General features: G+C 43.9%; 1 protein-coding gene across 1 annotated transcript; it reads right to left on the bottom strand.

The window, feature by feature from the left end:
* Positions 1 to 3,549: 3,549 nt before the first annotated feature.
* Positions 3,550 to 8,273, bottom strand: LOC130404716 (potassium channel subfamily K member 18-like). Its single transcript, XM_056609593.1, has 3 exons — positions 7,774 to 8,273; positions 7,528 to 7,671; positions 3,550 to 5,654 (listed from the first exon to the last, which is right to left on the bottom strand). Exons 1-3 carry the CDS (start codon positions 7,982 to 7,984, stop codon positions 4,798 to 4,800), a joined length of 1,212 nt encoding a protein of 403 aa, XP_056465568.1. The 5' UTR covers positions 7,985 to 8,273; the 3' UTR covers positions 3,550 to 4,797.
* Between the last annotated feature and the right edge of the window lie 4,589 nt (positions 8,274 to 12,862).

Genomic DNA, 12,862 nt, shown 5'->3' with positions numbered 1-12,862 from the left:
TCCCTTTTTCCTCTGTTGCACTGACGAGAGACGCATCAGAAGCCGTCCCTACTTGACGGGTCCTTGACGTCATTCAACCTTTGTGTGGAGTAGACTGTTCCCGCTACGCAGACTGTAGCACAATAATAAGCAAATATTGGCCTTTACGATTGGTCTTCTTGACATACACTGAATAATTTCTACTAATTTCATTGCCCTCCACCTGTATTCAATATGAGATTTTATTTTGTCGCGTCAATATCAGATGACAGCTTTAACCTATTTTTGAAGTTGGAAAAATGTTTAAAAAGTTCCTATAATTACAGTGGGAAGAGGTGAGATAGATAGATCAATTGGCTGTAGCCAAGCCTCTTATTTTTTCCCTCGAATAAAAAAAGATTAATTAAACTATCAACGGATCAATTGAACATTGGCCATTAAAGTTGACGTTTTTTTGCTTTCATAAATCCGAGTTGGAAGCTTGTGAAGAGCGTGCGGATCCTGTTGCATGACTCAATGGCTCCATCTTGCGGTGAGTTATGATCCCTACATCTATAGATATGTTTTCGGGACAAATTTGTATACATTTGTCTTGACTTGACTATCAGTAACTCTAAGCCCCAATCTGTCCCATAGCCAACTATTCATAGATACAAATGAACAGTGTATTTGTGCAAGATTTGTATAGAGCTTTTAAACCAGGCCAACACTGTATATAATAACTTGTTCTTAATGATCTGCCTGGTTAAATAAAGGTAAAATGAAAAAAACTTTGATCAAATATCAAAAGAGACCATGACGGTAATCTTTCAATTATTGAGGACTCTGCTTTTATGGTCCTCATTGCAATTTCTAAAGGTGAATAAAGCCTAGATCTCTTTGACAAGAAGACAGGAAAAGCAAACCGATAGGAGCATGAATCATACCGTTGTTAATAATGTAGCAAAACAAACAAGAACTCTTTTCTTAAGGTTCAATAATATCAGAAGGAGTAGGCTACGTTACTACTCTGTCTCTGTGGATAGTCTCCTAGTGATTTTTAGCAGTGCATTATCTACAGCCATCAAATATGTTGCTCCACAAAAAAAACGCATCTTGGTTCACTGAAGACACTAGTACCCTGTAGCGAAGCTGCAGAATACTAGAACGTAAATAGTGCTCAAATCAACTTGAAGCCCTTTCATTCTGTATGGCATGACAGCCTGCTCATCTCCCAAACTGCATTACTTCCAGGAACGCCTACTTTGCCAGTGTAATCAACATCAATAAGAACTGACTCAAAAACATACTCAGAACGTGGGCTCCTCCCTCTCAGCATCCAATTAATCGAATTATTTGAACACAAAATCTAATCCATTAGTAAAGAATTGATGCCTGTCATCTCCATCTGACTCAGCCAGCACCAAGTGTCCACCCTGAAGCAACCCTCCTGCAGTCCACCAAAATCTCTTTGGCTGAACTTCCTTTAATTTCTAAAGTACTGGAAAGGATTGTAGCAAACCAAACACCTGATGTCACCTGATGACGAACAACCTATTTGAACCATTTCAGGACTTTCCTTTCCACTGAAACTGCTGTGACAAGAGTGGCAAATGATCTTCTCGCGACTATGGATAGCAATGAAAGCTCTGTTCTAGTGTTGCTTGACCTCAGTGCTGCCTTCGACGCAATCGACCATGGTATTCTTCTTCATCGTCTCGACCACATGTGGTCGAGACGATAAAAGGCAAACAGGTCCACAGGCGATGCCATCGCCCTCACCCTCCACACTGCCCTGTCCCACCTGGAACAGAGGAACACATATGTGAGAATGCTGTTCATTGACTACAGTTCAGCATTCGACACCATTGTGCCCTCCAAGCTCGCTGTGAAGCTCAGGGACCTCGGGCTCAACACCGGCCTTTGTGACTGGATCCTGAGCTTCCTGACGGGCAGACCCCAGGCAGTGCGGATAGGAACGCCACATCATCCACCCTGACTCTCAAGACCGGCGCACCACAGGGCTGTGTGCTCAGCCCTCTCCTCTACTCCCTGTTCACACATGACTGCGTGGCCACACACAGCTCCAACACCATCGTGAAGTTTGCTGGCGACACGACCGTCATAGGCCTGATCAGCGACGGCGACGAGACGGCGTACAGAGAGGAGGTGAGAGCCCTGACATCTTGGTGCAAGGACAACAACCTCCAGCTCAACCTCAGCAAAACTAAGGAGCTGATTGTGGACTACAGGAAGCCGCAGGGAGCCGAGCACGCTCCCATCACCATCAACGGGACGACAGTAGAGAGAGTCAGCAGTCTCAAGTTCCTCGGGGTCCACATCTGTGAGGACCTGACCTGGACTCACCACACCGACGCCATCACAAAGACGGCGAGACAGCGGCTCTTCTTCCTCCGCAGGCTGCGGAGGTTCAACATGGACTCCAGGATACTCTGCAACTTCTACAGGTGCACCATATAGAGTATCCTGACAGACTGCATCACCGCCTGGTTCGGCAGTTGCTCCGCCCTCAACCGTAAGAAATTACAGAGGGTGGTGAAAGCTGCCCATCACATTAGCAGGACGGAGCTGCCATCTATGGAGGACCGCTACACTCAGCGCTGCAGGAAGAAGACTAACCGGATTATTAAAGACCCTCATCACCCCAGTAACAAACTGTTTCAGCTGCTCCCGTCTGGTAGACCCTACCGCAGCATCCGGTCTCGCACCACCAGACTCAGGGACACTTTCATCCCACGGGCCATAAGACTACTGAACTCCTAAGCTACCTAGCTCACCACTATGACACTTTATAACTTGCCACTTTACAACTTGCCACTTTATACCTGTCGACATCTGGATAAACACGTTTGTTTATATTTTACATTTATTCAGTTTTGCATTTAGGTCCTGATCTCCTACTTGTGTTCCTCTTATACACTTACTTTTTATTATTATTATATTTATTTTTTATTATCGAAGTCTCAGCTTTCCTACTTGTGTTTCTCATATACCTTTACGTTCTCTTATATTGCACTGTTGGAGGAGCCCAAGACTAAAGAATTTCATTGCCAGCGACTGCTCTGTAATTGTTGTGCATATGACAATAAAACCATCTTGAATCTTGAATCTTGAATCTTGGCATCAAAGGTTCTGATCTTCGCTGGTTTAGAACTTCTCACTGATATTATATCCATTTTCTTTGTGATGGATCAGACTCAAAAAATTGCAACTAAGTTTTGGCATCCATCAAGGGTTGATCCTTGGTCCACTGCTTTTTTAAATGTACATGCGTCCTTTTGGTGATATTATCCACGGCTACGTAATTGGCTTCCACTGTTATGCTGATGATATTCAAATCTATATTCCTGATTAACTAATCTTGGGGTTACCTAACTCTTCTACGAGAAGCCTCCAGCTTGGCTAGGCCGCTGCAGCTCGAGAGACTACTTACTAGAATGAGAAGATCTGAGCACATTACTTCTAATCTCACCTCTCGACACTGGCTCACTATAACTACCATATCGGATTTATTTGCAACTGCTGACTGCGTGGCTGGGTGTCAGTGTCTGTATCCTACTGTATGAACGTTTCTAATGGGGTTGATGCATGTTTGTGGAGTCACTAAATAAGCAGTTGTCTGTTTGTTTTATGTGCACCTCACCCTTTCTAATTCATTATTCTGTTTGTTATAGCCTGAGGCTATGGTGAATATGAGTGGATTAACCGGTTAATTGACCAGCGTCCCATCACCATGTACCATTTAATTTTTATTAACTAAATTATTTAAAATCTTTGCTTGTTTGTATGCCATAAATATATGGCCTGTTAAGCCCTTTGAGACTGTACGTGTGATTAAGGGCTATCCAAATAAAATAGAATTTAAATGAAATTGAAGCCACGTATCATTTGATGTCAGTCTATTTGCATTAGGCCTCATAAATGAACTCCACTGTTACCCCTCTATCAGATGTTATTGAGATAATGGCCCCTTTGTATTGGAGAGATAAACTGACATTTGCACAACTCATGGTAAGAATACATGTAGAGACCAAAATAATCGACCTCCAATGAAACATACAGGAGCTTAGACTACTATGACATATGTTTATTTCAAATGTTTCAAGTATCCTCGAGGAACCTCAGGCAGGTATGCAGCTTTTGGCGAATGCAAAACATGCGTGTACGTCTTTGTGTGTGTGTCGGTTTTCAACTCATGCTAGTTACACGTCAGTCAGCAGTGGAAACAAGCCAGACAGCGTCTCAAATTTGCACTCAATAGGACCTTGGGAGACCTTTGTTCTTAGGTAAACCATGGCACAGAACTCCAGTGCCTCAGCAAGATTAACACAGGACAAGGCCTCAAGCACAGTGCAGTTATGGTCCAACTCATAATGACACATCAACCTATTGAAGATGTCGTCATCAAATCCAAATCAAGACATATTTTAAACAGCCCTCTCCCTCAAAATCCTCATTAATGGTTTCAAACATATTTGACCCCTGACCCCATTTTTATGTTAGAAAACGATTGTGACCCGTTGTGTGTCCATTTCCGTGTCACATGTGTTTTAACCCAATCGACATCTGTGATTGATATCAATGTTGTGAAGTATTTAGCAGTAGCTTGCTCATGGCTTGAAATCCTTAGTTTGCATATGAGGGACATTTACCCTTCACGTCTTGTTTTCAAATCAGACATGCATCATCAAATATTTAATCAAACAGCTGTAATTATAGGTCGGCACTCTCTTGTGACCCCAGATGCATCTCAGATGAGCCCACCGCCCGCCCCCAGGGCTGGGAACCACTGCGTTATTCCATTTGCCAGTACTTAGACTAAAGGTAACCTTCTGATTGGTCCATCATCTCCTGGTCACGCATGGTGACCACATGGCCCCGGCTCATGAAGCGGATGCAGGTGTGGTAGAAACTGACGATGCGGGTCTGGCCCAGCTTAAAGGCCATTGACATGATCGCCATGCCGACGATGATGAACAGCGAGGTGATCATGAAGTACTTGGGGTGTTTGGGCACGATGTCGCCGAAGCCGATGGTGGTGAGTGTGATGAAGCAGAAGTAGTACGGGTCGAAGCCCTCGAAATCTGTCTCCCACAGGGGCAGGATCAGTCCCCCGAGGAGGATGTACGTCACCACCACCAGCAGGATGAGCACGAAGGGCACGTCCAGGCCGTCCATGTTGGTCCCGATGCCCGAGAAGTCCCACATGGCGCAGTCCTTGGGCGGTCTGGGCATGCGGTCCAGCTCGGGGCAGGACAGGCTCCGCAGGAGCGGGCCCTGGCAGAGGAAGTTCTCCCGGGCCAGGATCTTTTCAAAGATCTCCTTGTTGCTGTTGAGCTGCGTCAGCTTCTGCTTGAGGTCTTTTTGGTTCTGGAGGACCTGGCCGATGTCCATGGGCTGGCGCATCACCGCGCCATGGCTGAACACGAAGGTGCCGTCCTCCAGGGTGTGGTGGGTCTCCTCCCACGCCTTCTTAGAGGCCTTGTTGGGGGACCAGGAGCGGTAGCAGAGGGCTTTGCCCAACTTGTGGATGCGTCGGTAGGCACGGGACAGCAGCACAGCCAGTACATCACCAACATCGCTCATGACCAGAAGCATGAGAGGGATGCCCACCATGGCATACAGGATACACACCACTTTACCCAGCAGGGTGACAGGGTAGATTTCTCCATAACCTAATGTAGAGAGGAGGGAAACTTGAGTGGATGGTATCAAGCCTACAGACCACCAGGTCTTGAAGGTAGTCTAATCTTTAAAGGCAGTCTTACGTTTAAAGGCAGACCCTTTTTTGTTTGTGTTTGATCATGCTAGAGGTGATCTTCATTTATTATTTGGTATTGCTGCCACCTGGTGGAACATTTCTAGACCTCACCAGGACTTGCATATTTTCCCCCGAGAGTGTAGCAATTTAAAAGTTTGTTTGCACAAAACGGGTCAGAAAATAAGCTTGGCCATTCGCTTTAATGAACACAGAAAATGAATGGATCAAAGAATAAGCAATTATATAGTTTCACAACAAACATCGCAACAAAACTTTTTTTGAATAAGTGCGCTTCTTTTTGCACAAAGAAAACACCGAACTGAACTTCAATAAAAATGATTAGATAAATAAAACCCAATTTAAATAATTAAATACAATAGGCTTGTAGATTAGATAACGTTAAGTGTCTTCCGGTCCAAAGTGGCTTTCTCTGGTCGCCATCGCCAAGCCATTAGGCTGCTGCCCACCAATATCACGCAGCCAACTAATGCATCGTTACACTCCTACATGAGTCATCGTATCATGTATACTTACCAAGAAAATCCCAATTCAACACTCAATATCAACCATTTCCTACCGACGCATCCACAACCATTTCAAAGTAATATATATTGACTTTTCATTTCAAAGCCACAGATCAGATCCAACTTTCTTTAATCAAAATCTGGTGGGCAAGCTAGCTGAGTGATCATCTCGATGTATCATGTTTATAAAGCACGGGTATAGGCCTGTATTCGTTTCACACTGTATCCACAACATAGCCTACTCTCTATTTCTCCTAGCGTCTCAGCTGCAGACTAGATGCTCTAGCGAGGTCAGGGCTGGTGAAGTGAATGCTCCGTGGTCACCAGCAGGCAGGGAACAGCCGCCATCAACCCCCCGCCACCGCACCGGCGGACCTCCCACGACAGCTGACGGTACTGACACACAGATGAAGCTACAGGACACGGCAAGGCATGTTTACGGCTCGTGTTTCTAATTCGGGCCAATTATTAACAGACTATAATAATAGCCTATTACTTTAACACAGAACCCCGCAAATTGGTGATATTTGTTGCCTGAAGTTTGAGGAAAGCTGACCCTGTTTATCCGCGTGTAGAAGAACTAGCCAAGCTAATTTCTTGTTTTCAATACATTAGTTTCTTCCATTCAATAATTGCGGTTGTTTATATCTAAATCGGAACATAATAAAGACCCTGTTTTTCCCTTGAACTCCACCTGTTTGCAGTTCTCAGCGCTATAGATGAACAGGGCAGTGAATACGCGTGGTTAGGCTGTCGCATAGATCACATATTGTTTTCTTTTAACCAACAATTGTGTTGTTAAACTTCAGCCGAAGGCATAGTATCCTATGTATTTAACAACTGGAGCGACACTTGTTATTAACAGCATTATCTATTTCAAGGTATTTAATGTTCTTAAACCCGGTACACTACCGAAAGTGTCGACTCTCATGTCGTGTCAATGTTTTTGACTGAAAAATGAGTTAAATCTCAACCAAGCATACCTCACTCAGGAAGCTTTCCATCAACTAAATAATAGATGGATCCAGGTGGACTTCCTATTGATTAACAGTTATACTCGCTTCACACACAATTTACTCCAGCACAGCATTAATCGTTGCCAACTGCCTACCTTTAAGTGGAATGAAAGAAGGGTGCGGTGAGAGCAGCATCCCATGTTTCATTCAAAGCTCATTTACTTTTATTTTGTTAATGCTTGGACTAGTCGATCAGTCGATTCAATTTGATCAAAGGAAACGTATTCATTCCATAAAACCTACTTACCAACTGTTGTGAAGACAGTGCAGCAGAAGAACATGGAGCCAAAGAAATTCCATCTTTCTGGATATTGCAGCCAGATGGACTTGAAGCCTGTTTTGATATTTTGTTCTAGTTCCACCACCAAATCGTCTTGCGTATGCTTACTGTCTGAAAGGGATGCAGAACCAAGAGTAATAGCAAAACAATATGCACTATTATTATTTTTTTATTGTATTTTAAAGGGTTGTAGCTATGTTTAATGCTACTTACTGGTGATGTTCTGTACGATCTGCCCCAGGAACTCGTGGTATTCGTCAGTTGAATTGGGTTCCTTTCGACCTTCAATGTTCTTAAAAAGCAGCGCTCCCAAGGCTGCATATCCGACCAAGGATAGGCTGAGAAAAAGGTGCGGGCAGATCTTCCAGAGGAGCACACAGCATGGAGCTTCTCTGTTTTTGCCAGCCTTCCGTGGGGCCGACATCTTCTTGTGTCTTCTAGAGCCAGATCTTCATTCACTCCCTGCTAATGGCTTTCTGGTCATGGCCAAAGAGACCTATGTAATGGGCTCGGCACAGCCCTCACTCAGTGGAGGCACTAATGGTCTGGCTTCCCAGGATGCCGTGGGCCGCTCTTAAGGGTGTATAGACACCCTATAGACTAGATCTAAAGTGACAGCTCACAGCTTTAAGACATCATAAGACATTGCTCTCCATATTGTTTCGATTTAATGTTCTTGTTTTGTTATCGAGAGATTGGTAAAGCTATGTGGTTGTGTGGTTAGGGGGAGAGGAGCAATGAGAATGACAGGTGCAGGGGGGGGGGGGGGGGGGGGCTCGCCCCTGGGCGTTGAACAACTATCATACCATTGCCCTAGACTGAAGTGTAAAAATTCCCTCCTTCCTGTCTAGCCTATAGTTGACCTCAACTGTCTGTAATGTTTGCATTAGAGTTTTGCCTTTATATTGATCTAAGTTCAAAGACCCACTCTTTGAAATACAAATATCACTTTGGCCGTGGACACAAAGGGTTGCAAAATAATAATTGCATCCGCCTAGAACCAATCTTCCACTGCGCCATAGGATTGCTATAATGTAAGTTCTGGACCGCTGTCAACTTATTCTACTTGAGTCGGTTGAGAATCAAACATGAAGGCCTACTGAGCCTTGTGGAATAATCTTAACACGTTTCAAACATTTACACTCAACTATAAATATGTGCTACAGTGTATTGACATGTTCATTGAAAACATGTCAATACACCCCACACACACACACACACAAACACACACACCGCACATTCGTCCTCATCCTTCAACATGGAGTGGTAAGTGGAGGAGGGGAAAGCATTCCCACTCTGGAGTGTCTCCCCTTTTAACGACTGACCACACTCCTACTTGTCCTTGCATCCTCTCTCTCTCTCTCTCTGTCTCTTTCACTCTCTCTAGCTCGTAGTCTGTGTGGTGAAGCTTGCTTTTGCCCTCATTATACTAAACTTGTAGAAAAACTACTTTCCACTTCCTCTTTCAACTTTTTCACCCTATCATTCCTCCCATTACATCTCACCATATTTGTATTGACAAACATAATCCTAGAATGTATTGTAAAAAATCGAGCTTGTAATCTAAATGGGGCACCCACTAGTGATTAGTCAATATGCACGCATTAGCATCTTCGTTGGAAGTAGCCAAGTAAGTTGTGAAAGTTACTTATCTTTTAACAGTAAATTTACAAAGAAAACAACAAGAAGCAATTTACCTGGTTTCTGTACAAATTTATTGGAAAGTTGTTCAATTCAAAGTCAAATAATATTGTCTCTCATGAGAAAGACCTGGTTTAACCTGTTACCTACTCTTTAATTCCACGATCATCTGAAGACTAAGAGAGATGCGATCCTCTTCTAAGTACCCGTTCCCGCAACGGCTCTGGTCCCTGTCGAGTGTCTCCTTGTTGGAATAAACACTCCATATGGCATTCCCCTGAACATAAACACATAAGCTTGCCTGTAAGTAGCCTTCTGCCAAAACAGTGGGTCGGAGAACGCATACAATGATGTCATCCCCTCGGGAAGAGATACTCAATATTCTCAGTCCACGCTTTTAAAGAAGAAAGTTGTTTGCGTTAGAAATGAACCCCATTCATCAGGCAGGTCTTGGCTGGGAATTCGCTGAGAGATGGAACCCAGATGGGTGGTTAAGCTCCCATCTTCTTGGTGGCCTGCAGTGTGAGTGTGTTTGTGTGTGTTTGTTGATGGTCCGGGGTGAACTTCATGGTTTATGTCCAGGGTGTTGACTTCACACAGGAAATTGTGTGGTGTTTTATAAATTCTTTTTTGTTTGTGTACATACAGCCATCTTGTGTGTCCCTGATTTTGTGTGCGTAAATCCAAATGAGTAAAGACGTATTGTAGTCCATTCCTCGGGGGGATGTGTGTGTGTGTGTGTGTGTGTGTGTGTGTGTGTGTGTGTGTGTGTGTGTGTGTGTGTGTGTGTGTGTGTGTGTGTGTGTGTGTGTGTGTGTGTGTGTGTGTGTGTGTGTGTAATGGCTCTCTAGCATGGAAGGCATTATACAGTAAATGAACTACTGTATAAAGTCAAATGAATTGCATTTAATATACAATCTGTGTGAAGTTTTATAGGTTCACGTGTTTGTAGCAGTTTCCTCCCTTACCACAAAAACATGAAAAATAACTATGAAGGTATTATTGTAGCAAAAGTCTAGACGTTTTGCAAAACTACCTGCAAAAAAACCCACAGCTGAGACTTGCAGGAGCATATTCGAGCAGTTGTAACGATGGACTTGTGCTCCCTCATTAAAGTGCTGAATCAACATATCGATCTATATAATTTCATTTGTGAGGAAGTATTTCGCAGATGTGCAACTTCGGATGCATTAATTCACATTTGGGTTTACGAATGCACAAATTTTGTGCATGTTCTCAGATTATGAAACACGGGTGTGTGAATGTTTTTGCACCAACTGCGCTGCAATGATTGTAGCAAAAGTGTCAAGTGCATGACTCTTTGAAGTTGTGACGCACAGGATAGGATTTCTGCACCTGTAACACAGACTTGTGAACTCGTAGACCCTATTTGGTGTTTACAATTGTAGAAAAAATATTCACGACTTCAAATGTACTGTTACACATTTGTGACTTTAGTGTACACATACAAAATCTGCAGTTATAGGTGCTAAAGACTTTTGCTACAATAATACCTTCATAAATAACACACATAACCAACACAAGGGCGTTTCCCCTGTAGTTGGTTCCCGGGTCGCTGCCCTGCTCCTAGCCACTGGCTTAGGACAAGTACCATTAAGAACACATGTTACACACATGTTCAGGCCAAACATTATACTCACTATTACCTTATTATTGATGGTGCAGATCCTCTGTTAAACAACGAACAGCACCAGAATGGACTTATTCCAGCCACTGTATGTTCTAATCAACAAACGGGCTTTCAGCCTTTTTTCCTGATGGTCAAAGCAAATCAAAATGCAACAGAACGGTTGTGTTTTTTGTTCTTTCTGCATCTGTATGCATCACAAGGATAATACTGCCCATTATTGCCAGCTGTACTGAGAAAACAGTCCCTCAAAGATGTACTGGATACTATTTTCTTTTTTTGTCATGTGTAAACCACTCAAGTTAATGATAAATGTTTGAATAGCGGTCAGGCTAAGAACAGTAGTTCTGTGGTCGGGGCCTAAGGGGGAGCTCTATGTGCCAACAGTCCTTCTGACTGGCTTTCGGTTCCCCAAACACACCTGTATTGCATGACACATTGTTATTATGTTATGGAATGAGGGTGAAGATACCACTTGTTGGTGCCATTTCTTCCACATTTGAATTTGATAAAAAAGATTTCAATTGAGTTGAAAGGTACAACCAATGACCTTCTCCGTTTTGATGTGTTGAAAGTTGTAGGTTGGCGGTAGGTGGTTGCATGGCTGGGACCTAATGTCTTCAAGCAACATTATTAGGTCTATAATCCGATAGATAATCTTTCTAGTCTTTTGAACTTCTTACAGACCATTAATTTGCTATTGCCACAGAATACTGATAAAAACATTTGTATTACTGTAAGGAGATATTTATGAATCTGCTAAAATGAATCGGAAATAGTGATGGTAAAGGCAAAAATAACTGTTATGACTTATACGTTGTCTTGATGCAAATTAACAAAGGCAGAAATGTTCTGCCTCACTGCTCCTTATCCAGCTGATCAGATGACTTCCACACGTTGGAGCTCCACACCAAGGCTGGCTCACCATACATGGACACACAACTGCACTCTCCTCACTGTGAACCTCAAATTACCCTTCAGAAGTCTCCATGAGTGAAGCCAATGGCATTCAAGAGGAAAAAAAAAAATAGGTTGCACCGTGTTAGCTCCCCTAAGTGGGCGTAAGGGGAGTAACATAGACCAGATCAAAAAGAAAGTAGGTGTCAGGTGGTCCAGAGTAAAGGTGTTTATTGCCAACTCGAGCATTTATCTTCAGGGAGACCCACAGGCCAACAAAAGCTATCTCTGGCTTGAAACAAAAAAAAAAAGATCTTTCTAAAAAGGTACAAATACATTTGCTCATCCTCCCTAGCCACGATGAAAACAGGAGAAGAAGGGGGAACAAACGGCAGGCCTCCCCTACACGGCTTCCTGGCTCAACCCAAAATAAGTAATGACAAAACAGAACTGCTAAGCAGTTGACGGCAGCGATACAACCAGGCAGCTGGCGACAGCAGGCCACAGCAGACAACGATCAGCATGGGGCCGAGAGCAGAGCGTGGAGCCGAGAGCAGAGCGTGGAGCCGAGAGCAGAGCGTGGAGCCGAGAGCAGAGCGTGGAGCCGAGAGCACAGCGTGGAGCCGAGAGCAGAGCGTGGAGCCGAGAGCAGAGCGTGGAGCCGAGAGCAGAGCAGTGAGCCGAGAGCAGAGCATCTGCCATGCAGCTCCTCTATATACATGGAGCCGAGGGTCTGGAGCTAGAGGCAGCATACACAAAAGTACCTTAGAAACACATGGGAATGTAACACCCCCACACACAAAAAACAACCCCCACTGGTTATCAAGCAAAAAAAAAAGCAAAAAAAAAAAAATATACAAATCATACACATTACCAAACCCTTGAAAGGGCATCCGCTACCACATTATCACAGCCCCTCTTGTGAGAACAACCCCTGGTTCTCAGAAGTGGAGCACGTGTCGTCCTTTAGAGAGGTCACACCTCTCTACATCAAAGCCTCCTCTGACTTATGCTGCTAGCTGCTGTGCGTCGCTTCATAAGCAGTCAGGTTCCTCATATCTCTTCATAAGGAACAGTCGGGTTCCTCATGTCTCTTCATACGGAACAGTCAGGTTC

The sequence above is a fragment of the Gadus chalcogrammus genome, chromosome 15 (genome assembly GCF_026213295.1).
Source record: "Gadus chalcogrammus isolate NIFS_2021 chromosome 15, NIFS_Gcha_1.0, whole genome shotgun sequence".
NCBI classification, from domain to species: domain Eukaryota; kingdom Metazoa; phylum Chordata; class Actinopteri; order Gadiformes; family Gadidae; genus Gadus; species Gadus chalcogrammus.
The sequence above is the reverse complement of the archived record's forward strand: the minus strand, read 5'-3'. Positions and strand labels throughout refer to the sequence as shown.